This window comes from Erpetoichthys calabaricus, chromosome 8, assembly GCF_900747795.2.
Source record: "Erpetoichthys calabaricus chromosome 8, fErpCal1.3, whole genome shotgun sequence".
NCBI classification, from domain to species: Eukaryota; Metazoa; Chordata; class Cladistia; order Polypteriformes; family Polypteridae; genus Erpetoichthys; species Erpetoichthys calabaricus.
This window is the reverse complement of record NC_041401.2, coordinates 71,540,771-71,564,738: the sequence shown is the minus strand read 5'-3', so window position 1 is coordinate 71,564,738 and position 23,968 is coordinate 71,540,771. Positions and strand designations below refer to the sequence as shown.

General features: G+C 37.1%; 1 protein-coding gene across 4 annotated transcripts in view; it reads left to right on the top strand.

Moving 5' to 3' along the window:
• The window catches only part of specc1 (sperm antigen with calponin homology and coiled-coil domains 1), a 303,837-nt gene that overhangs the window by 130,396 nt on the left and 149,473 nt on the right, over positions 1–23,968 (top strand). For all 4 annotated transcript variants that reach the window (XM_051930901.1, XM_051930903.1, XM_051930902.1 and 1 more), the window contains 4 exons: positions 13,457–14,979; positions 19,533–19,740; positions 20,159–20,232; positions 21,778–21,953. In XM_051930901.1, coding sequence (XP_051786861.1) covers positions 13,457–14,979; positions 19,533–19,740; positions 20,159–20,232; positions 21,778–21,953 — 1,981 coding nt within the window. The remainder of the gene's footprint in view (positions 1–13,456; positions 14,980–19,532; positions 19,741–20,158; positions 20,233–21,777; positions 21,954–23,968) is intronic.

Sequence of the window (23,968 nt, the reverse complement as noted above, 5' to 3'; positions counted from 1 at the left end):
AAGCATATGTCTTAATATATTCCAGCTCTAGTCACTTGGTGAGGTTAATGTCAAAATGTTTATCTTTATTATATGCAGATTTAAATCTCTTCAGTCAGGTGGTTCTGATCATTTTGTTATAAACTTTTTCATTCTGGAGTTAAAATTTCTACGTTTAGGTCAATAGGAGGAGATCTGTATATAGACATTTTTGATGCAGTGTGTTCCCAGAGGATGATGTCACTTCCTTTATAAACTGATGTAACTTTTATTTATTTTTATTTTTTTGGCATTAGAATTGCATTGAGCCAGCCTCCACTGAGATTCATGTCTTTACACAAAGTACACATGTGCTTTATTACAGTTTCTGATGCAGATTAGTTGGTTGGGTGGAAGCTGCAAGGAGAAAAAACTTAAAAAACTTTAAAGCCCTTTTGTTGCAACAATGTAAGCATACTGTAGAGAAAGGTCATTGCATCGAGCAAAACATAATATTTCCAAAATATGTGGTGCGACTTTCGTGTTAGTTGCTAAGTTATTTCATGAAAAAAGAGTGATCAAAACATTTTGTTTCTGGACATGAAAAGTGTATTTGTAAAGCACATATTCCTACCTTTTTAATTTAAGAAACAATATATAATAACAAAGCACAATCCAATTGAGTGAAAACATAGGAAGTACATAAGTAGGTACAGAAAATACTCCATAAAACTCAACAATCAACCACCGCTCAATGAAGAAAGGCACAAGGGTTCAGAATCTTTCTAAAATGATTCTTTATATAGATTAAAGTAGCATATAATATTAAAGGGTTTAGCATCATTTTTCTTTTTTTAGATCCCAGTCAACATGCATGCCAAAAAATCCAAAATCCTTATATTTCTATGGCATCTTTAAAGATGAATTCTCGCCTAGTCATTATGTACTAAGGCTAGTTTCCTTTATATGGTACAATTAAGAGATCGGCTGTATCTCTCTTGTGAGGTTTTGACACTGACACAAGAAAATGTTGCCTCTCTGGAGCAAAACATAACTAACAATCGAAGACTTACAGTATGTGAGAAAGACATTATAGGAATTAGTTATGGGTTAATCGAGCCCATGCATCATCATCCATTAAGAATTGGCTCTGTCTGTGCATATTGGGTACCAATAATATTGACTTTTGAAATGAAGAGCCACTATTTGCAGTGTTCCAAGAATTTTGAGTTGGTTTGAGAAATGTTTCAAAGCCTAGCCTCAAAATTAGATACACTGCTACAACCCAACAATTGAAACAATAAAAGTGTTGTGACTCTTCAACTTCAAGCAGATTCAGGGTCAAGGCCAGTGCTAGCAAGGTCATGTGCTTAATTTTTATGATCTTTAAGATGTAGTCAATATTAAATCTCTCAAAAGGCCCACACATCTAGTCAATGTTACACTTATTGTCTGTTGCATTTGTGACGATCATTCGAGGAGACGTAGCAAAGAATGCTGTCGACCATCTCCTTCATCTTCACAACAATACCTCCTGCTTGCATTGAATAGTTAAAAGGAGTGCTCTGTGAAACAGTAGATTCAAGGAGATGCCACACCTCACCTATTCAACAGACTTAACCCTGCATAAGTATCATCTGTTCACCAATCTGCAATTTGAAAGGCTACTCCATGGCAAACATTATACCAGTATTGAAGATATCATGTTAGATGCAGAAGAGTGATTGAGAAGCATAGACGACATTTTATTTGAGAGGCACAAGAAAATTTTGTGAACATTGTATGTATAAAATAGACATGTTTGGTTTTACTTGTGTTTCTCACTATCCGACACCTGCCATAGCATACGTTGGTGTAAGAATAGGAACAGAAAACAGTGAATTCAGAAATCAAGAAGAAATAAATACTTCTTGAAAGTTGTGAATAGGTGTTTTGGTGGAGACGGCAGATAATGACTTGAAAGATCTAACCCTAGAAAAAGCCACGTACAACTGACCATGGCTGAAGACTGGTTGTTGTGGATTAACGCAAATCTTTGCAAACGTTTGTCCTTGGGACTTGTTGATAGTCATGGAGAAGGTGAGTCTGAGTGGGAATTGTGTGCGTTTAAATTTAAAAGGGAGATTGGTGTCGGAATGAAGGAGAGAGATTCTGGGAATGAAGATTGTTTCAGAATTTTGGATAGCGATCAGTTTGCACTCAATAATATTTGTATGTATTTGGGTAACGATGAGTCTTGCTCCGTTGCAAAGACCTTTTGATGGCATAATATTTTGGAGGAGCATAACTACAGCTCCCAGCTTCAGATGAAGGATATGGGGAGGCATGCCAGTTGGTGTGAGGGTGTGTAAAAACTCCTGTGGGTACGTTAGTTGATCATTAGGATCGTCACTGACTACTGTATCTACACTCTTAAAGGTCACTTTTTCACCCTGTGTAAGATCAAGAACTTTGTTGTTAATATGTAGAGAATCGTCGTTTTTGACGTTCAGTATTGGTCTTGTAGCAAGTTCTTGGGGAGTCACAACTGGGTCTTGTTGTTGTGGTAAACATTGAGAAGGTAGTTCTGCCGTGTCTCTAGTTTTACCTTCCCGAACTTGAAGAAGCCATTGAACAAATTGAGTTTCACTTTTGAGAACTCTCATATTTTTTGTGAGTTTTAGGACTTTCATTTCATTCCACAGCCTGTGTTTGTTGATGGAAGAGGCAACGGTGAGGGCTCGAGAACCGCAGAAGATAACAGGCAGTATTTGGCGGAAATTAGGGATAGTGTCGTTCATTTTATAATAAAGGCTTAAGAAACAACTGTCGCAGTATAAAGAAAATAGGAAGGAGCAAAACGAATAGCAAGGAGCGAAACCAATGCCAATGGTCAACAGAGTACCTTCCTGTAGCAGGCTACGGAAAAGACTCCCAGGCACACACATGCTGAAGTGAAATGTCACGTGGTCAGGCTAGATATAGGGCGGTGACGTGACACCAATGGGGTCATGAGAGAGGAGTGGAGAACACAGTAGTCTGAAGGAGGAATACGAATCGAGAAAAGTGGTGTGGGAGTGTATGGGAGGCGTCAGGCAGCGTGGAGAAGGGTTTGGAAGAGCAGGAATAGGAATTGAGAAATGCTGTGTGTGGGCGGTACTGCTTTTGAAGAGGAAGCAGGACGAACCAGAAGAGAAATATACAGGTATATAAGAGATTTTAGTGTGAAGAAATGTCTCTTAACATTTGTTTGAAATTAATTTGTATCCACTCTTTATCTGTTCCCTATGTTATAATTGAAAAACTGATCAATACTAAGTTAGCATTCACTGAGATTACTTGGTGCATAGTTTCTTAAACTATGGTTGCAGGTTGCATGGTTTTGTGTCACAAAGAGTCGTGATTCACCATTGCATTCGTGTATGGTTTGCAAAGTGTCTCACAATGGGTCACCGTGGACAGTTTAAGCAATTGACATTACTCCTCTATGACCTGCAGCAATAATTCTCTAAGGGGGACAAGAGATGACTGTTAGTGGCAATTCTGGAAAATGTGTACCATAGAGTAAATTCCTTCTTCAGTATGAACACACAAGCATCAAAGTTGTTTCATAGTGTCCCTAATATGGTAACATCTACATTTCAGAGTTGTTTGGTCAAAGACATATTGAGCAAGCTGCAGAAAGCTTTCACTAGCCGTAAAGTCATATGACCTAATGTCAATGCACTATTTGCTAATTTTCTTGCTTAAAACTGGCAGAGAGCATATGAGGTTTCACTCTGAATCACAGGTTAGTTTGGCTTGGGAGTATTAAACACTGCTCAGATAATTCACTTCCTTACCATTTAAATCTAAAACCTATAAGCCTGTCCCAAAAAGCTGAAGTCCTTGTCTTTTTTACTGTGTGATATTAGCCAGTTTTGATTGTCCTTTGCACAGCTGCCTGTTTGACTTCCTCAATATGCTTTGAACATCATAAAAGTAATAGCATTATGCTTACATTTTTCATACATCAGAAAGACTTTTTAGAATGTAATGTTTTTTGTTCATATTCAAGGCAGTAATATTTTTAGTGTTTTCTTGTACCCCTTTTACATTGAGTTTCACATGGTCCCAGGCACGATGCACAACTCTAGTTTATATTCTCAATCACTATGTACAATATGAGATGAGGGTGTATTTTAATGATATATAATACTACAAATGAATAACTATCAAAAATTACAGCAGTAATGTTTTCTATAAAAGAAAGTGTGAAACCTGGCATATACTAATTCTGGAAGTGAAGATGTACTTTTAAAGCCTTCCAAAGTCAGAGTCAGGAGCTTTTTTCAGCACATCTGCAACTCCCCTGCATATGCAGACCACATACAAATATAATTTCAATTATGATATATAAACCTCCCATTATTTCTGATTTACTACTAAAAAGTAAAGGTGTCAAAATGTGTCAAAACTAAACATGCCACTCGAAGAGAAACACAACCTATTATCTTATACACAACCTATTTGGAAATGTATTTGTTACAATATCTTTGAATTGCATAAATGTTACATTATATTTAAATATATGTCCACACATTTTGGGTACATTATATTTCATTTCCATAAAGTAAAACTTAAAGTTGATAACATTTTAATGTGCACAGGAACATTTTCTTTATTTTTGTAAGCATCCACTAAATTAAATTCCGTTAGTTGCATGTGTTTGTCACTGCACACATTTTCCCTCGGTGCTTTTGTCACTGAGCACTTTTATTGGTGTCATGTCCCAAGCACCTGTTCAGCACCCTGTTTATTTCTTATTTCCATACTTATTCACTGAAAAGGTCTGTTAAATTTCTTGTTACTTCAAATTTTCACTGTGAAATGTTTTTTGTAATGTACATTACCAAGTCTGATTTGTTGCTCCTGTTTCCACACATACAAATGTATTTCTTTGCGGCTTACTCACGTTTGTTGAAATTTGCTCTTTTGAAATGAAGTACTTTTACAGATTCATGCTTCCAAAAGAGTTTAAAATATTTTTATTAGAATCACTATGGTCATAAAATCCATATATATATATATATATATATATATACAGTATATATATATATATACACACTAGGGGGCTTACCCCCTGCTCGCTTCACTCACCAACCCCCCTGGCCTGCGCTATGCATCAGCCACTTTGCGTCTCTGCTGCTCGTGTTGTGAAGAGGGGGGCTAAATGCACCCCAAGGAGACGCATCCTCCGAAACCCCCTCTTAAACGGTGATACAATGGGAAACAGATAGTTTTTTTTTTTACCTCCTCTTTGCTTGATCAGCTGCTGCTGTGTCGCGTGATCTGCATCTCGCGAGGCACTTCAAACATTTTAAAGCCTGTACAGCAACTGTCTTTGTCATCTACTCTTTGTCTTTTATTTCTGGCCCCAGGCGTGATTAAATCTGTTGGTACAAAGTCTCGTCTTGCGGGACGTGAGTTCTTGATATGTTTAGTTTATAATTTAAAAAACAGAATAAGAATCTGAAAATCTAACGACATCACATTAAAGTTCAATAAACTCTGAAAAGAATGATACCAAACATATACAGTATATGTAGGTTTTAAAATAAGCCTGATTTAAAGCATGACAAAAAATGTACATAAAAAGTCACATAAAACCATTGCACTTTTAGGCTTTCGCATATTTTCTTTCTTGGACCATACAGACAAGAAGACTACTTTGGAACCCAAACTTTTCACCCTTGCGTTACAGTTTTTTTTTTCTTTTTCCCTGTGAGCTACAGTTTGAACAAAAGTGCTACCTTATGGCTTAGAACAAGTGAAACATTCAAACGGACTGATGGCAGACTAGTTGACAGAATGACTAGAGCTTAGCATTACTTACCCGAACAATGCCGTGCGCTGCTTCAATCTACTGTAAAATAAGAAGGAATATTGTGTGCTTTTGCAGATGGGTGTTGAATGAGGCTTGATCAAGAGTGAATGTGCTGCGCAACACAAAGGTGAATCAAAATGTTGTTGTTTAACTCCAGCTTTGTCAGCTTTTATTCATAATTTAAGCACTATGAACTAAGTCAAGGCTGCATTCATGGTTACAACCCAGGAAGAAGTTACCGTGATTCTGGAATTCAATAATATAGAAGATTATTCGTGCCAGAAATAAATGGAATCCAACATTTTAACAAAATTGAAAAGTAATGAATATGCACAAGGCACATTTTATTTTCACATGGCTTTATTGTGCTATAATTAAACACAGATCAAGCAAATGACCAACTACTTTTCAGTACAGCACACAATTTTCCTGTAGGTTTAAAATGCAATACAAAAGTGGACAGCATGTTTTGGCATATTGAATGGAAATGCAATATGTTTACTTTGCTTGGCTTTTAGTTATGACACATGATCAATAGAATTAATTATGAAGTAATCTAAGAATTAAAGTGCAATCTGCTTTTTATTGCATTTTAAACTGGCACAAAAATTGTGTTCTGTAGTGAAAATCAACCTGTCATTTAGTTGATATTTTTTAATTTTGACAAAATAAAACCATACTAAAATGAAATACACCGTATGCATAATTATTATTTTCAGTGTTGTTAAAATGTTGGATTACAATTCATTTTGGCACGAATACTCCTCCATACAATCTGATCTAAAAAGAATAAATTCTCAAAATGTTGCATGCTGCTTCTATCTATTGTACTATAAAAAGAAGTACCTGGCGCTTTTGCAGTGGGGTGTTGGGAGAGGCTTGATCGAGAGTGGAAGTGCAGTGAAGCACAAAGGAAAATTTAAAGGGTGGTTGTTTAACTCCTTCTATGTCAGCTTTTCTTCATAATTTAAACACCTTGAACTAAGAGGATGAGTAAGACATGACAGTGTTCATGGTTACAATGGAGCAAGGAGTTACCACAATTCTGAAATCCAGTCAGACCCAAAAAGAATAAATTGTCATCTCATGATACCAGCCACAGTGATAGTAGGCAGTGTGAACCTCCGATGGAGCAGCCAGCAACAACACCTGGGTTATCATTTAAAAACACACATAAACCTCTTTCTTTTTTTCATTAACTGATTTTATAGATCTACTCAGGCAGCACCAGGTATTTTGGCTAGTCCTCTATATTCTAATTTCTGTTATTAGGTTATTGAATATAAAGTCAAGAAATACTTCCCGTCTTCGTTGTATTTTAAAATGCTGGGGTGAAAAAAAGTTAATTGATTACATTTTATAAATTTATTTTCTTGTGCTCCATTATTTATGTGGTTTTCATCTTTCTCTAATTTATATTAAGAAAAGCTGTCCTGGAGTGTTTTTATTTATACATATTCGTTGTTTTTCAGTAGAGGATAAATATACCTTGTAAGTTGCATTTTCAGTACTGTGCAAAAACTTTTTTTTTCAAAATGTGCTTATTTTGAAATGAATTAAAGAATCTTAAAACTTCTAAAATATATTTTGACTGAAAATGCATTTTATATTTAATGTATAATATATTGATGATGATTGGTCATTTGATTACATTTGGTATTGGCATGATTAATGTGTGGCCTTGAATCGAAATACAGTACACTTCAAGCAACCGCTAAGCAAAATGCAATAGGTTGTGTTTTCATCTAGTTATGACACGCAGTTTATGGACATGAATTAAAATGAAGTACACTTTTGTATTGCATTTTAAATTGAGATGAAAATTGTATGCCATAGTGAAAAGTCATTTGGTTGATATGTTTTTAATTATAACACAATAAAACCATTCCAAAATGAAATGAACCACATGCATATGCTTTACATTGCAGTGTAGTTAAAAAGTTGGATTGCACTTAATTTTGGCACAAATAGTCTTCCAAAATGAGTGGCTTTATCTTATTTGCATTTTATTGTTGAAGATCATATTCTTCAGTTATAAAAAGTTACCCTGCCACCTCAAAGAAAATTGTTGAAACATTTACTTTCACCCATCTTGACCATTGCTGATATTGAGGTGGATACGTTATGTAGCTCCTAAGGCACACTGGACCAGTATTGTCAGTTCAGTTTGGGTCTCCAGCTCACCATCTGACTTTGAACAAGTCTCTTAATTTGTTTGTAGTTCAATTTAAAAAATGTATTTAAATAATTGTACTGTTTACTAAACTTGTAAGTTTCCTTGGGTAAGGAAATTATATAAGTACAGTATGTAATAGCTGTAGTAACCATAAATTTGTGTGTAAGGTGCTTTGGAAGATTTGTGTTGCCAGTGAATCCAAACAATTACAGTATAGGGCTATTCATAGGCTCAGAGAGCTTACACATACTTGTAATAATAATACGATAAAAATATGTTTATTTCCTATATCCACAAAGATGTACAGGTTAGGTTTTTTGGTTTAGGTGAGTGTGGTTGTATACATGTCTGTGCCTGCTATTAATTGTCATCCTCCTCCAGGTTGTTTCCTGCCTTGTGTTTGTTCTGAAATAATGGGCTGTGATCCTTGTGATGATGAATTGGGTCTGATGACGTATGTATATGTGTATGTATGATATGTTAGCAACTACTGCTTGAACTGTATTTGTGAAGGAATAATCATCAGAAGTAGAGACTTTTCATTAGTGAGGTGCAAAGTGTGAATCTCCCTCAAAACAAATGATTCCAGCAGAACTAGAAAAGGTGGCCACGCTGTTTATTTTATTAGCTAATCTTTACCTTTTTTATGGTTAACCACATTCTTCCTGGTACTCCATTCAGGAACCATTAGTTTAGCGCTTATAAAGAATCTAAATATTAGGAAAGGAGAGTTTTAAAAGACACTCATTCTGGTACAATTCCTTTGCTATTTTGGACATGTTCTTACTAAATATAACCAGAGAAACAATTTTCATTTTAAATATTCAGCCTCATTTTGTTTTCTGACGCTGATAATCTAATATAGTAGTGAGTAGCTGATACCTTTCTCAAGAGCAATGGGCTTAAGACGAGAGTCAGCCCTCGATGGGATGAAAGTCCATCATTGGGCACATTGACATATTCACTAAGCCAGTTTACAGTTGGAAAACAAAGTAACTGCATATCTTTGGTCTGTGGAGGGAAACCAGAGGCTATAGAAGAATCTCTAACCAACATTGGAGAAAACTCAAAGTTCACAAAGAATGCAGCCTAGCAGGAAATTAAAAGGGTTCAAGTGCTGTGAGTCAGAAATGCTACCAACTGCTGTTAAATGAAAAATAAATCTATTTTGTAGCTTTTTCTTATTCTGTGTTTCTCTTGTTCAAAGTTGCAAGTACAGAATGTTCCTAATTAGAGGTTTCCTTTAGGAAATAGTAAAGGACAGATCTTCAAAATATGTGAGAGTCAAGGTGCTAAAGAATGTAGTAAGGCTTGTGGTTAGAACTATCCTACTGACAGTCACACAGTTTCTACCAGTATAACTGGGAAACTGTGTTGTCCTAAAAATGATTGATGTGCGTAGGTTGAGCTCAGTGGTGGTGGGGAGAGAAGCTGCTAGTGCCTGTGGACTGCAGTTTGATTGTCTTTAAAAACACAGGGCGGCCTTTGTTTATTATTGCCGGCTCTTTGTAAAGGGTGCCGTTTTGTGGCTCTTCATTGTAATTATGGCAATGCGCCTTTGTATTTGTTGTCTTGATGTAAAGAATATACTGGTCATGGGACAATGTTAATGTGGGGCATTTTGAAAAAGTACTGAGTAGAGGATTTCTGAAGCCTTTCTACTCCCAAGCTCAACAAGAGGTCACTTTGGCATAACAGGTATATGACATTCCTCCCTTTTCCTTTAGGCAAATCTCTTATTATGTATCTTTAAATTATAGTTTATTGTCACATTTACAGTGTGAAAACAGTATTTACAATATGAAAACAAAAAATGAGTATCTCACAAAGTGAACCCTTAACAGTGATAATTTCCTTGCCTTTTCAAGTATGCTCATACTTGGAAATGTAACTTTTAATGTTTTAACTTGTCAGTAGTATCTGTACAAATAATCCACTGTTGATGTAAATGCAGAAATCATAATTTTTACATTGTCACAGGTGGCTGGGGGGAGCGACCCAGCCAGGATGCCCCAGAGGACCAGAGGAGGGCTTACGCCTCCCCCAGACCATGTGGGGGCGACCGCCCTGGTGTCTATGGGGACCACGGGTACAGAGCTTTGAAGCTCAACCCTGTGGGGGCCCATGGTCACTGCCAGGGGGCGCCCCAATGCCTTTGGAGCCCTGGAGGGGAAGAGGATCGGGGACACCCGGAGTGCTTCCGGGTGCGCAGCTGGCACTTCCGCCACACTGGGGAGTGCCAGCGGAAGATTGTCGGGAGGCACCTGGAGCATATCCGGGTGGTCATAAAAGGGGCCACCTCCCTCCATTCGGGGCTGGAGTCGGGTGAGGAGAAGGAGGTGGCCTGAAGAAAGTGACGCATTTGGAGAAAGAGGCCTGGACATTGGGGGAGTATTGGGTTGTTTGTCACTTTGTATATAATGGACTTTGTAAATTAAAGTGTGTTGGGTGAACCATCGCTGTCCGCCTGTCTGTGTCCAGGTCATCTTCCACAACATGTTATCAACTTGCACTTATGTACTAATGTAAGACAATAGTTATAGTTTAGTATTTATATACAATACAACTTATTTTTGTATAGCGCTCTTCACAGAGTGCTGTGAACAATTCTCATTTAAAAAACAAGTATACATACTAATAACTACTATTAACAATACTAATTACTACATTTAGAATTAGTACACATATAAATGCAGATTTGTTAAAACAGACAAAGAACAAGGTAGAAACTGATTAAACATTTTTCAATTGTTGGCAACCATTACTAATTCAATTAATTGTTGAATTATGGCCAGTTGACAAAGGTGGAGATTAAAAACAAAGTCAAAAATAAAGTCACAATGCTCAACACCTCCGCCAACTGGCCAACTACCCACTCCTGGGTTTTCTATAGTACAGTTTATAGTGGATGTCTAATCTTTCCATCTGATGATTTCAACACTCCTTTATCTGAGATGACTTTTCTGTATGCAGAAGAGCAGCCTAGCAGTACAGCAGTGCCCACATCCAGATACCGAGAAGAGAAACACAATAGAGGGTTAGTAACGGTTTATAAATACAGTAATGTGATACTTATATTTCTGTACATATGTCTAATAAACAGAAATGCCATATGCACAGCTAATCATCAGCTCATCAAGGTACACTAAATAAGTGACTCTTCAGCTGGGATTTAAACGATGAAACTGAAAGGGCATCTCTTATATTAGCAAGCAAATCATTCCACGGGCTTGGGGTCCTGAAACTAAAAGCTTGACCTCCCCTTCCTTGGGATCTTAAGTAGGCCAACATAGTGAGACCTCAGCGCTCTGGCCTGTAAGTAATGATAAGCTCAAATCAGTAAACAGGGCCTTGGCTATTCAAGGCTTTATAAGTTAAAAGGAGGATTTTGAAATCAGCCCATAGTTTAACTGGGAGCCAGTGTAAGGACTTGGGAACTGGAGTTTTGTGTTTGTATGTATTTTCTGGTTTGTGTAATACGTCTTGCAGCAGCATTTTGAATCAAGTGAAAGCTGCATAAAGAATAATGAATAATGCACTGCAGCTGTCTATCCTACTAGAAATAAATGCATGAATTAATTTCTCAGTAGCTTGCACCGTCTCAATCTTTTAACATTTTTGGATAGTTTTGTAATGTGTCTTTTAAATGACATGCTTATGTCAAAAATAACACCTAAATTATGTGCTGATTTGGTTAAACTAATGGTGATTCCAACTGAGTTGAAGAGTAACAAAATGTTGTGGCAGTCAGCATTATTCCCTCCAACAACTAGCATTTCTGTTTTTTCTGTATTCAGAGACAAATACTTTTCCTCCATCCACTCCTTTAACTCACTGACACAATTAATTATGGACAGCATCAGAGAAACATCATTTAGCCTAAAAGAAAGGTATAAGTGGGTGTCATCTGCATATGAGTGAAAATGAATGTTATGTTTTCTAATGATAGTTCCCAATGGAGTTACTGTATATACTTTCCTTCCATTTGTATCCATTGTGATAAGCTGCCCGGACACAGACAGACAGACACCATTGTACAGTCCACCACACGTTTATTGTACATATTTTACAAAGTCCAATAGTGCACAACCCAGTGCCTCAAGCACCAAACTCCTCCAAAGTCCAGGCCTCTCTCACTGTCTGCCTGCTCTTCAGGCCGCCTCCTCTCTCCTGCCTCCAAACTTTGTCCACTCCTCACCCGACTCCAGTCCTCGTCTGCAGGGAGGCGGCCCCTTTTATAATTACCCGGATGGGCTCCAGGTGATTCCCGACACTCCCCTGTGTGGCGGAAGTGCCGGCTATGCTCCCAGAAGCCCTCCGGGTGTTCCCAGTCTTCTTCCCCCCCAGCACTTCCTGGTGTGGCGGAAGTGTTGGGGTTCCAGGTCCTTCAGGCATGGGGGCGCCCCCTGGCGGATACCACGAGCCCCTACAGGGTTGGGCTTCCAAGCCCTGCACCCGTGGCCCCCAAAGGAACCAGGGTGGTCGCCCCCTCGTGGTCTGGAGGAGGCATGAGCCCACCTCCTGTCCTCCTGGGCATCCTGGCTGGGTGCCACCCCCAGCCGCGTGCCACACCATACAGTAATGAGGTGTAAGCCCCATTGTAAAGCGTGTGCACTATTATGCAACAAAGTTATTACACCTTTTTTTTTATTAATTTTTTTTAAATGGTCTGTTTTTTTCACTTAAATATTGTTGATTGCAGAGGTCATGCAAGTCTGTCATGATTGTGTTTCTAATGGGTACGTGCAAACACCTGAAGATTACCGTGAGAAACAATGATGACTGGCAGATGGTTTGCAAGGACAAAACGAAGAATAGTAAAAAGACAGCAGAGTTCAAAACCAGGAAAACAAGTAGAATTACATGGGCAGTAAAAGAGGAAAAACTGTAGCAAAATCAGAAACATAAAATGGCACCTGAATTATTCATCCAATGTTGGGTTGTTGGGCAGCTAGAGCCTATCCAATGGCACAAGTCAGAAACAACACCTTTACTGGGTACCAGTCCATCACAGGGAGATCACACACATAAACACACACACACACTAGAGCCAATATTGCAATTCCGATTCACCCAACCTTAACTAATCTTTTTATAATTGTTAAAAGTACACTCCATACTTTTTATACATGAGTTAATTTGTAGCATTCCAAACTTTGATAATTTAAAGGACTAATTTTGGATATCAGACCTACAAATAATTGTTAAGTATTTGCATGCTTTTCTTAGCAGTCATTTCTTTCAAGTATTAAAGTACAAAATAGTTTTCTTTAACTTTTATTAATGAATGCATAAAATAAGATGACAGAAGTCCAGACTGTGAACTGTACTGTACTTGCATTTATTTTGAAATACTTTTTTTTTTCAGAAAATGTTTTATTCACCATATAAATAATTACTGGATAGGAGAGCTCAGAAGAATGTAAAAAATGCAACATTTATTGATTTACACAACATACATAACTTTCTATTTTCAGGGATTCAGCCATCAAAGAGATCTGGCATCCCCACCCCAAGGGAGCTGGCCTCTCCTATCTCCCGAGACAGACTGTCATTGCGAGACCAGTTCAGAACAACCAGCAATAGGAAAATGCTGACTAGTGCCAGTGCATCAAGTATTTCAACACTTGCAAAGCAAAGTCGCATATCCATTAAATCCAAAACAGAAAATGAGTCAAATGACAAAGCACTCCTGGAGTGTCAAGTGAAGGAGCTTCTGGCTGAAGCTAAAGCCAAGGAGTTTGAAATTAGTAGGTTGCGCAGTGAACTGAAAAGATGTAAAGAACAAGGCCTGGCAGAAACATCCTCTCCAGAAGCTGAAACTTTGTTAACAGAACTAGCTGAGCCTCAGGCCCTTGTGAAAATGCTGCGTGAGAAAAATAGAACTTTCCAGCGTGAGTTGGCTGGACTTAGAGAGGAAAATCAGGCTTTGAAGGAAAAGCTGATCAAGTATGAGCAGTCTACTCTGTCAAGCAGCAACGGGACCAACAGCAGCCTTAGTGCTTGTGCTAGCAGCCCTACCAAACAACCAATAAATGGGGTCATACTCCACAATATAAAATCGCCTTTGAAGAAATCTGCATCCAACAGCAGCGATCTAGCAAAAAGTTCTCCTTCTCCAGATTCCTCTGAGTTTGAAAACATACTGGACATCTCCTCCAGAACAGAGTCTGACAGTAGCAGTGCCAATAAATCCAAAAACTATACAAATCAGCAACCACTACAAAACACCAGAGAGCTGTCAGTGGAAAGCCTGACAGAACAGATCCAGAAAATGGAGGAGAGTCATCACAGTACGGCCGAGGAACTGCAAGCAACACTACAAGAACTGTCTGATCAGCAGCAGGTAATTCAGGAGCTGACCGCTGAAAATGAGAGATTGGCAGAGGAAAAGTCCCTGTTACAAAGCTCATTGCACCAGCAGAGGGAACGAATGGAACACATGATTAAAAAAAATGAGGCTTTGAAGTCACAGTTGCAGGAAAAATGCAAGTCTGAGGAGGCAGAGGACAAGACAGGAAGGATTAATGAATTGGAACAGCGATATGCAGAGCAGGTGGAAAGCTCCAGGTTTGAACGAGAGAAGTTGGTTGACATTCAGCAACAACTCACCAGCAGTTTGAGATCTTTGGAGAAGGAGCATCTGGAAACCCAAGGATTAATCAAAAACCTGAGAGATGAGAATGAACGCCTACAGAGGCAACTCCAAGCTGAAAAGGAGGCTAGGATTGGAATAACTAGAACGCTTGACAGCTATAAATCAACAACAGAAGCCTTAAAGTTAGAAAATGGAAGGTTTCAGGTGCAGCTGGATATTGAGAAGCAAAAAGTAACTGAGTTGAAGGCAATGCACAGTGCAAGTGACAGCTCTGAATTGGACAACCTGCTGAAGGTAGCTCATTGTGAGAAGGAGAAGCTTGATGTTGTTTGTACAGAGCTGAGATCGGAGCTCTTAACAGTCCAGAATAGTGTCACTCAGCTGCACGAAATGCTGGCCAAGGTACGTGTCTGTTTAAATGTTGTTGAAATAGTAATTTCTGAGTTAAACTATTGTTTAAATAATCACATGCAGAGCTTAAAAACACATTTTAATGAAAACAGCGCTGAAAGATCAAAATGTTTTTAAATTCCGATTTACCATCATAACAATGTACTGGACATCCTATCGAGTTGCTATTAAATATGGACCTGAGAGGGTAAAAAAGATGGCCTATATTCCCTTTTTTTTACCCAACATTAGTGGCTTAGGACTGTTGTCACGCAGTCTGGTGGCAAGCAGGATTAATGTAGAAAGTTTTTGTGGCCAAGACCTAGAACATCATAGGAGGAGGAGGCTGAGAGTAGAATAGATATTTGATGAGTTGCATGCCTGAGGCAGTGTTACTAAATGTACGTAAAGACAGCCTAGTCAGATATGATGCATACTACCTGATTGCCTTTATTGTTGTCTCAGTGCACATTATTATTAGTGAGAAGATTTCATAATCACTGACAGAATGTCTTAATTTGCTTGAATTAAGTTATTCAAATTCTTCCTAAACTTATTGATAGTGTGTCATAGAGAGGGTGTGAATTAAAACTACTGCTAAAATAATATTACAATTCATATAATTGCAGCACAGAAAGTAAAGGCAAATAATGCAGTTTGTTTTCATATTATGAGGAACTGCTTTAGTTTATTATGATACTAGCGTGAATTAGTGAATTCAGCATCACAAAAACCTGTGGTAGTTGTGCCCAACAACATTAAAAAGGATAAAAGGTAATTCAAAAATGCAGCACAAGAGTATTTGATACTTGGTAGTGCCAGTTAAGAACCCATTCAAAACATGAAATAAAATTACAAAATAATAAGTTGCTGAAAAAAAGCAAATGAAAAGCAAAAACTACCAGTGCCACCTTACATGTGTTTGATTGATACAATGTGCGTTTGGCTTGTTATAGTGTGAAAACTGTGGCATTACATTGCGCAGGATAAAGGTCTATTTCCTGCAATCTGTTGCTTATGTACTTTAAAGGCATATTTGTTGTGAATTGAAAATAATTTGAGCTTTATTTGTATTGTAATCATATTATAATCATGCATCAGCTACCCCATAAAATTTGTTTTGGAGAAAGCCTTACTTCATGGTTATTTATGTATTGTAATGTTCACAGCCATGTGATGGTGTGGGTCGGCCCCACGCTACCAAGTGCTTCCAGGGAGCTTCTCACCTCAGTTGCCTCACCAACTTCACACACATCCACGGAGTTCAAGCCAGCCATTCAATTAAAGATTAAAAATCAGCCAGCATTTTCTGGGCCGCAGATCCCTATACCATAGTCCACTAGTAGATGGATCTCGAAAAGAGTCCTGTTTGTAGCATATTGTTGTGTTATTAATTAACATAATAATATGAGGACTGTTTGAATTCAGATGCTTTTCTGCAAGTTTTCAGATAATAAGATTTTCAAATGACAGTATTTTGAACTCTGATTGAATGTATGTAGTCAAATTCAGAGGTGAAATTACACCTTTTAGTTTTTTAGTATATAGAAGAGCTCATTACACTTATTTATTTTCTTTTGCTGCAAATTTCCAGCTTCAGTGCGTCTCATAGCATTTCAATGCAACATGCTCTGTTTGTTATTTCATCTTTTCTGATAATATTGAAGTAGTAGTTGCTCTACGTCTCAGTACTATAAATATAACTTCAGACTGTTTCTTTACATTTACTGCATTTAACAAGACAACCATATAACCTTATTGCTAGTGAAAGTTATGTCAGTAGGTAAAGACTGTTATTTTCAGTATATGAAAAACTCTTTTTATGACTGCTTGACTTCACACTACAAAAATGAATAGTTAGGACATTACTGATATGTTCTGATTGATATTCTTCAGGAATATACTATAAATAATATTAAAGTTACAGTAACATTTAATTGCAGTTAACCTCTGTTTTCCTGTTTTAACCATCCCTTTTACTCATATGTGGAATAAAAACTATTCTTGGCTTGAGTATTTTACAGTACAGCATTGCTGCTTTAGTATTCTTTCTATAAATCTGTCATATCTGACTTGTGTTACGGATTTTAAGAGCAGTTTAAATGGTACTAAAAAGTCTAGAACGTTCTAAGTAGGCTCATGTGCAAATTTATAAATAATATGTATTTTTACAGCTTTTTTATTTAACTGTGAATCATTAACTGAAGTCAGATTTATGCATAATGTACAAAACCTTCCCTTTGTCACTTTATTTGACAATTTCACTAAATATGTGAATTTTAAACCCAGAGTTAGGCTGGCCAAAAATAAATATGAAGAGTCCTTTAAAATCATTTTAATATAGTGCCATAACACAGCAGTATTTCATATAGCATCATTTATGGGGAACATCTATGCAGAATATTTTAGATTATGAATACAAATCTATATTATTATATAATCTACCATTTGTTGTTTAATTTCACTTGTAATTACTTTAGAGAATTATTTTACGTAGATTGCCATTTTACAATACCATAAATCACAATATTTGGTCACTTCTTAATAAACTTCATCATGAATTTTTTCACTTAGTAAATATCAGTTTATTAGCTTACTGTACATTTGTATGACAGAAATTTTTAAAACCTCTTTGAAATCAAGTGAATATTTGTTGTTTTAAAATGTTTCCCAGATCTAGTGAATTATTTTTTTTCAACAGCACCATCTTTTGGTTCAAAAATGTAATTGCATTATCTTCTTATGTTTGTGCATGTATCTGATTTTAATCATGCAGCTGTTCAGACACAGATGGCTCCACTAAACATTTTTTTATTTTCATTTGATTTTTTGAGTATAAACCATTCATCAATTAGTTTGCTTTCTTCTTTTAATATGTGTGTAGCATTATAGCACATTTTAGGACTTTAGGACTACAAAGACATGTATTATGTGGTCCCAAAGAAAAATGTATCATAAGAAAACCACTTGCATGACTGCTGTGTCTATTGTCTGAGTCCCGACTAGGTGAAATGAATTAAACAAGTTATTATCCTGCCAACTCTATCCATCAAGCTCTTTCCATCTCTGCTGGTCCTCCCAAAATCGGGTTACCCTCTAAAGGTACCAACCTAGGGGCCAAATATTACCTCAAGCAATATAATTTTTATCCTTTTTATAGTGGTCAAAGAAGGCATATTTTCACAGTTCATTAACTTTACTAATAAAATATTTGGGGCCTGAAAAATCTAAATCATGCCTAAAGATAAAGACCTGGTGCTCAAATTTGGTTTTGTGATAATGAAATATTATTAAGTAGAGTAGTGCATGTTGTTGGCCTTCATTCTTCTGATTTGTATTATGGCGTGAAGGCTTCATTCAGTCGTTACTGGCTGGCAGACTCATACAGAGCTGGGCAGCAAGTGAAAAGGCTTAATGAATTCTCTGAAAGGAATATATATGGTGTGTTGCTTCTTAAAACTATGTCCCTGGAAATGCTAATACAACAAAGAACACAGTCATCTTTGAAAATGCAGCATTTACAACACATCCTTTGCACCAGTGGCAGCCTTTTCTTTGCTGAACTTGGAGGCATTCATCCAGCAGCTATTCTTCTGCTGTCTGTGCCAGCGCTGTGGTAAATCTTAAGCCCCCGAGAGAATGGGGTGACTGCCTTTTTCCTGTAGCCTAATGTTAAATGCTCAGATGATCACAGCTTGAAAAAGTAAAGCAAACTTCCTTGTCTCTGCATCAAAAGCTGGGTGCTCCTAAGCCTGGTTTCTTTGAACATGCACATCTCCTGGTTTGTTTGTTTGCTCTTCAAATCAAAACTGTACCTTTTCTCCAGACCACTTATTTTTCCACATTATGGAAATGAAGATGAAAATTTTCATCTCCTGTTTCCTCTGGTTGGAGCTTTCTTTCTGTTTTGTCTCCTGACTCCTTCTTCATGCTGATTGTGCCATGATTTTGGTTAATGGTGATTGGTTGTATTAATGCAGTCTCCACTGACTGTACCAAATACAGGATAGTGTTTCCAAAATTGTATGTTTATGCTTTCTATTTGTCTTTAATAGATTTTTAATGTGTAATGCAGAAGATATGCTGCTTCTTATATGAGATATTTGAATAATAATAATAATGATGTTTAATGAAATACAGTAGAATAGGTAATATAAAATAATTAATATTTTAGCTCACTTTGTACATAAGCGTGACAACAAATATTGACAAACTCTCAAGATTTGCTCAATAGGGAAACTTTTAAGTTTAAAATTACAGGAGAAGCTTAATATCTATTTGAAACAGTCTATAAACATGGGGTAGGCACAGAAAACAGTACAATTACTGTATTTCACACAAATAGGTCATTAATTATCCATTTGATTTTGTTTAGGTGATCTGCCAGCCACATTAACATGTTGTAAACTGTTTGATCAGTGATTTGCCATGTACAATATTTCTTGAGCTGGAAGGGCCTGAAAGAGGGAGCTTCACGCTGCCCCTAGTCCCCTGGAGCACTGGCTTATTTCTTATATTAATGTCTTTCAAGATCTCTCAGCATGCTATTTTCTCACCAACTGCAGGTGGAAGCAGAGCGCCAGCAACTCAAAAAGCAGTGTGAATTACAGCAGTTGGAACTAAGTACAGCTGCAGAGCGACTGAAGGAACAGGCTTCTAAGAAAGAGGCAGAAATGAAAGACTTAAAGGAAACCATCTTTGAGCTGGAAGATCAGGTGGAGCAGCACCAAGCATTGAAACTGCACAGTGACCAGACCATCACTGACTTGGAAAGTATGCCAGAATCAACTGTTTTGCAGGGTTTTCTTTTAAATTAAAATTGACATACTTTCAAATTATGCATGCCCTGTATATTTCAATTTTAGATAATACTGAAATTGCCTAATTTTAAAAAAATACATTGTAAGAAAACAGGTTTAGTTTCTTGTTTGTTTTGGTATCATAGGATTTTGGCTGTGAGATATTGGGTCATTACTTGAAAATAGAAGTGCTCCCTTGTGTTGATTATTGGGTCTTCATTTAGAATCAAAACTGGCTAACCTGGTTTACTTATCTTGTTTTTAAATATGTTCTAAATGACTTCATAATAAATAGTGCACTATAGTCATAATGTTGTCGTAAGTATTCTTCATTAATTAATCTAAAATCCAGTTAGTTATTGAATATAATATATATTTGTGCTGCTGCCTAGATCGTATATTAAAGCTGGAGGAGCAGAAGATGGAACTAGAGAAACAGCTGAAGGCACTTAACAAGCAGATGAAGGTACAGAAAAGCCCCTGTCATTATGAAGGCATAACATAATCTTTTAGATTATCAGAAATACAAATACATTTAGAACATTTAATGCTGCCTCTTTAAAAGATAAACAGATGAAGAACATTCTGCCATAGAGTGCAGAAGATCTGAGTTGGCCCCAGTGAGTATGTTGTTCTTTGAATGTGAGTGGGTATCAGGCTTCTAAAAGGCAAAACATACCATAATAATACACACGCACATAAACTTACACCCTTTACCTCATAAGCGTTGATGTGAGCTGTTTTGTTCTCTCGGCTTCTGCTGTGTGGGCTGAACACACATGTGGCTTTAAATTATGTTTTATAAAATCCCAAGTATGTTTATTAGTTCTCTAATTTTCTTCCAGACTCAAAAAGTGCCATACAGCTGATTGTTCAACATTGTGATTGGTCTGTATAATAAAAACATCGGAGATGACTGGAAGGCAAATGTTGTATATACAAACTTATATGGAGTCTCTCTGATGTTGCCTAACTATGAGGGTCTGTGGAGTCTGTGGGTTTATTCAACTATAGAAGGCATATGAAACCAAAAAAAAAAGTAGCAGCCCAGTCTCCTTCAGGTAGCTAGTGAAGCCTTTCCATTTGCTACAGTTGGACTCATTTGACTTTGACAGAAGACTTTTGCTTGAACGCTCTACTTTGAACATATTAAAAAATGCATTTTTTTATGATCTCTAATGACAAGATATAAAATGCATATACAGTACCTAAATGAATCTTTGCTCTTAAAAGTAGGCAGTTATCACCTGGGTAGGTATCTTCTTCTTTCATCTAGTCCAGCTACCATACAGTACATTGTAACTTGCCTATCTGAGGTTTATTGTTGTCTCTGGCATTTACTTGTATTTTCTCAGGCTTATTTGATTCTCTTTGACTGTTACCTTCTATAACTTTTTTAAATGTGAGTATTTGAGTATGTATGTGAAGTTTTTAATCAGGTTAATTGGGGCCTCATTGCTTGTGTTCCTAATTTTGGCGAGTTAGAAAATAAGTAAAATGCACTGATCAAGACAAGTAGGCACCCTGCCTAATTTGCTGTATTAAAGTATAGAATTCTCTCTTGATACTAGTCCTAGAAGTTTTTTGAACAAGCAAAAAGTTGTTTTGATTGTCCTTATTCATAGAACACAGACCTGTAATGGTTCCACTTGCTCAAACCAAGCATTTCCTGTGACACCACTGAAACGTCTGGTGTGATCTTACAGATGAGGCATCTAGAATGACATTTTCGCTCTGGTGTGGTACTCTCTCCTTCATACAGAATAGTGATAGCATGTCTTGTCATTTTGTTGTTGTTGTCATTGTCATTTGATTTTGATCTTTTGCATTACAGTAGTCCCTGATCAGAGGCTTTTTCCATCCCGTTGTTACTTCTTTTCAACCATCTAGAAATATTCTGTGTTTAAGTGCAAGCTTCTGGCTTTAGATGCCTCATTGTGTGCTGGTCTCTAGATTCTAGCAATTGTCATTTTCAGTGTCACTAGCATCATTGATGCCATGTTGTTGGTAGGATGATACAGAGGAATGGAAGCGGTTCCAAGCAGATCTGCAGACAGCCGTTGTGGTGGCAAATGACATTAAGATTGAAGCTCAGCAAGAAGTACGAGCACTCCGGCGACGACTACAAGAGGAGGAGGAACACAGCACCAGGCTTACACAACAACTAGAAGAGTTCCAGGGTATCAGGTCAGTCTGTCACTCAAGTGTCACCTGTTGCAGCTGTCTGCTTCTGCTAGTCTGCCAGTCTGTTGCTAGCCTGAAATGTAAACTTTGAATCCTTTCTGTTTTGCTCTGTCTGTTAAGTTGTAACATATTTGTGCATAGTGACTCTTGTTATAAATGTTGTGACTACAACTTTAAAATGTGGCTCCACCCCATTCCCCATTTCTGAAATTTGTGCTCAGGATACCAGATAATAGTGGATCAAGTGCAACATTGCACAAAGCCAAGTAACTTCTCTTAACTGGCTTACTTTCTTATAGAAGATTAAAAAGTTTAAATTATGCTGAAAAAGAAACAGGTGCTAAATGATTATTTCAAATTGTGTTTGATGTGAAGTTTATATGACTTTGATACATTAATGAGATGATATTGCACTTACTGTTTACTAAAGGCAGCTGTTGAATCCTTTTCATTTAAACTGGGGGATCAATTTGGGCTTTAAAGTAAACAGTGACTTGTGGGTTATCCTATCCTAGAGGACATCCTATTATGATCATAAGAACCCCTAGATGACCTTGTCCTCCTTTTTATGACTTCTGATGACACAATGCCATAAAAAGGTTTTTGTCCCCTTCCTGATTGTCTTCATTTTTCAAGTTTACCACTTATTGTTTTCTGGTCTTTAGTCAAAAATATTAAATACCTGAGTGATCAAATTAAATCAACCCAATTAAAATGATAATTAAAGTCAATTAATTGAACATGGCCTGGTTTGACTAAAGCCAGTCCTACTCAAATAGACCTTACTTATTTTGAAAATTGCTCTCTAAAGAGTTGTCAGTCTGGAAAGGCTACAAAGCTATTTGTAAAGTCCCACGACTCAATCAAACCTCAGCCTCAACCACTCAACCACAGTGACAGACATATTTCTCTAAATGGACAACACATGGAACAATAATGAATCTTTTCAGGAGTACTCAGCCTACCACTATTATTCCAAGAGTGAAGTGTTAAATCATCCAGGAACTTGCAAAGGATCCTTAAAAAAAGTCCAAGAAACACTGCTAAATAAAAGGAAGATTAATGTTTTTTGCTCATTTAATGCTTATGTCTTAGGACGCACATGGTTGATCACCAAGCTGTTTAGGAGAATGTTCTGTAGACCATTAAGACAAAAAGAGGAACTTTTTGTACTGGCCTTGTCAAAGCCTGTGCCTAAACTCAACAAAGATGCTGGATGACATAGTTTCCGTTATGTCTGATGTAAATGAAACACAGGATACCACAATAAGAACATCATACCTGCAATCAAACATGGTAGTGATTGTGCTACAGTATGAGGCAGGGATAATTTACTGGCTCAGCACTTGGACAGCTTGCCATAGTTGGAGGAGCCATGAATTAATCTCTGTATCAGGACATTCTTAAGGAGAATGCTGAACCTAAAATGTAGTTGGATCATGTGATTAGCACAATAATGGTCCAAAAACCTAAGGCAAGTCAGATAGAAAATTAAACCTATACCTATTGGAGATGCTGTGGTAGGTCCTAGACCAAGCACTTACTGTTCAAAAAATCTTGTCAGATTTTAAAAAGTTCTTCAAGGAAGTGTGGGCTAAAATTTCACTTACGGAAATTGGAATAGCTTATATCGAATTATAAGAAGCTGTCAGTCACAGATGGCTGTGATTCAATAAGGTATCAAGTGTAAGGAGAGATTCCATTTTAATACAGTGGAAATTGGATTTGGATAACTTTATTCATTAAATAAATGGCATAACATATTGTTCACTCAGATATCCTTTATCTAATATTAAATTTTGGTTGAAAACTTGAAAACATTTATTGTCAAAAAGTTCCAATAACAGATGGGCAAAAAGGCTATATAGGGGTCAAATAAATTTTCACCTTGCTATAAGGCCATATTTGGCCATATTTAGCATTCAGCTTCTGTTGCAGTTATCCTTATTTTCCATCCAGTGTATACTAAGCTGAAGCCCAGTAGAACTGTGTTTCATTAAATCATTTCTTATCTCCTG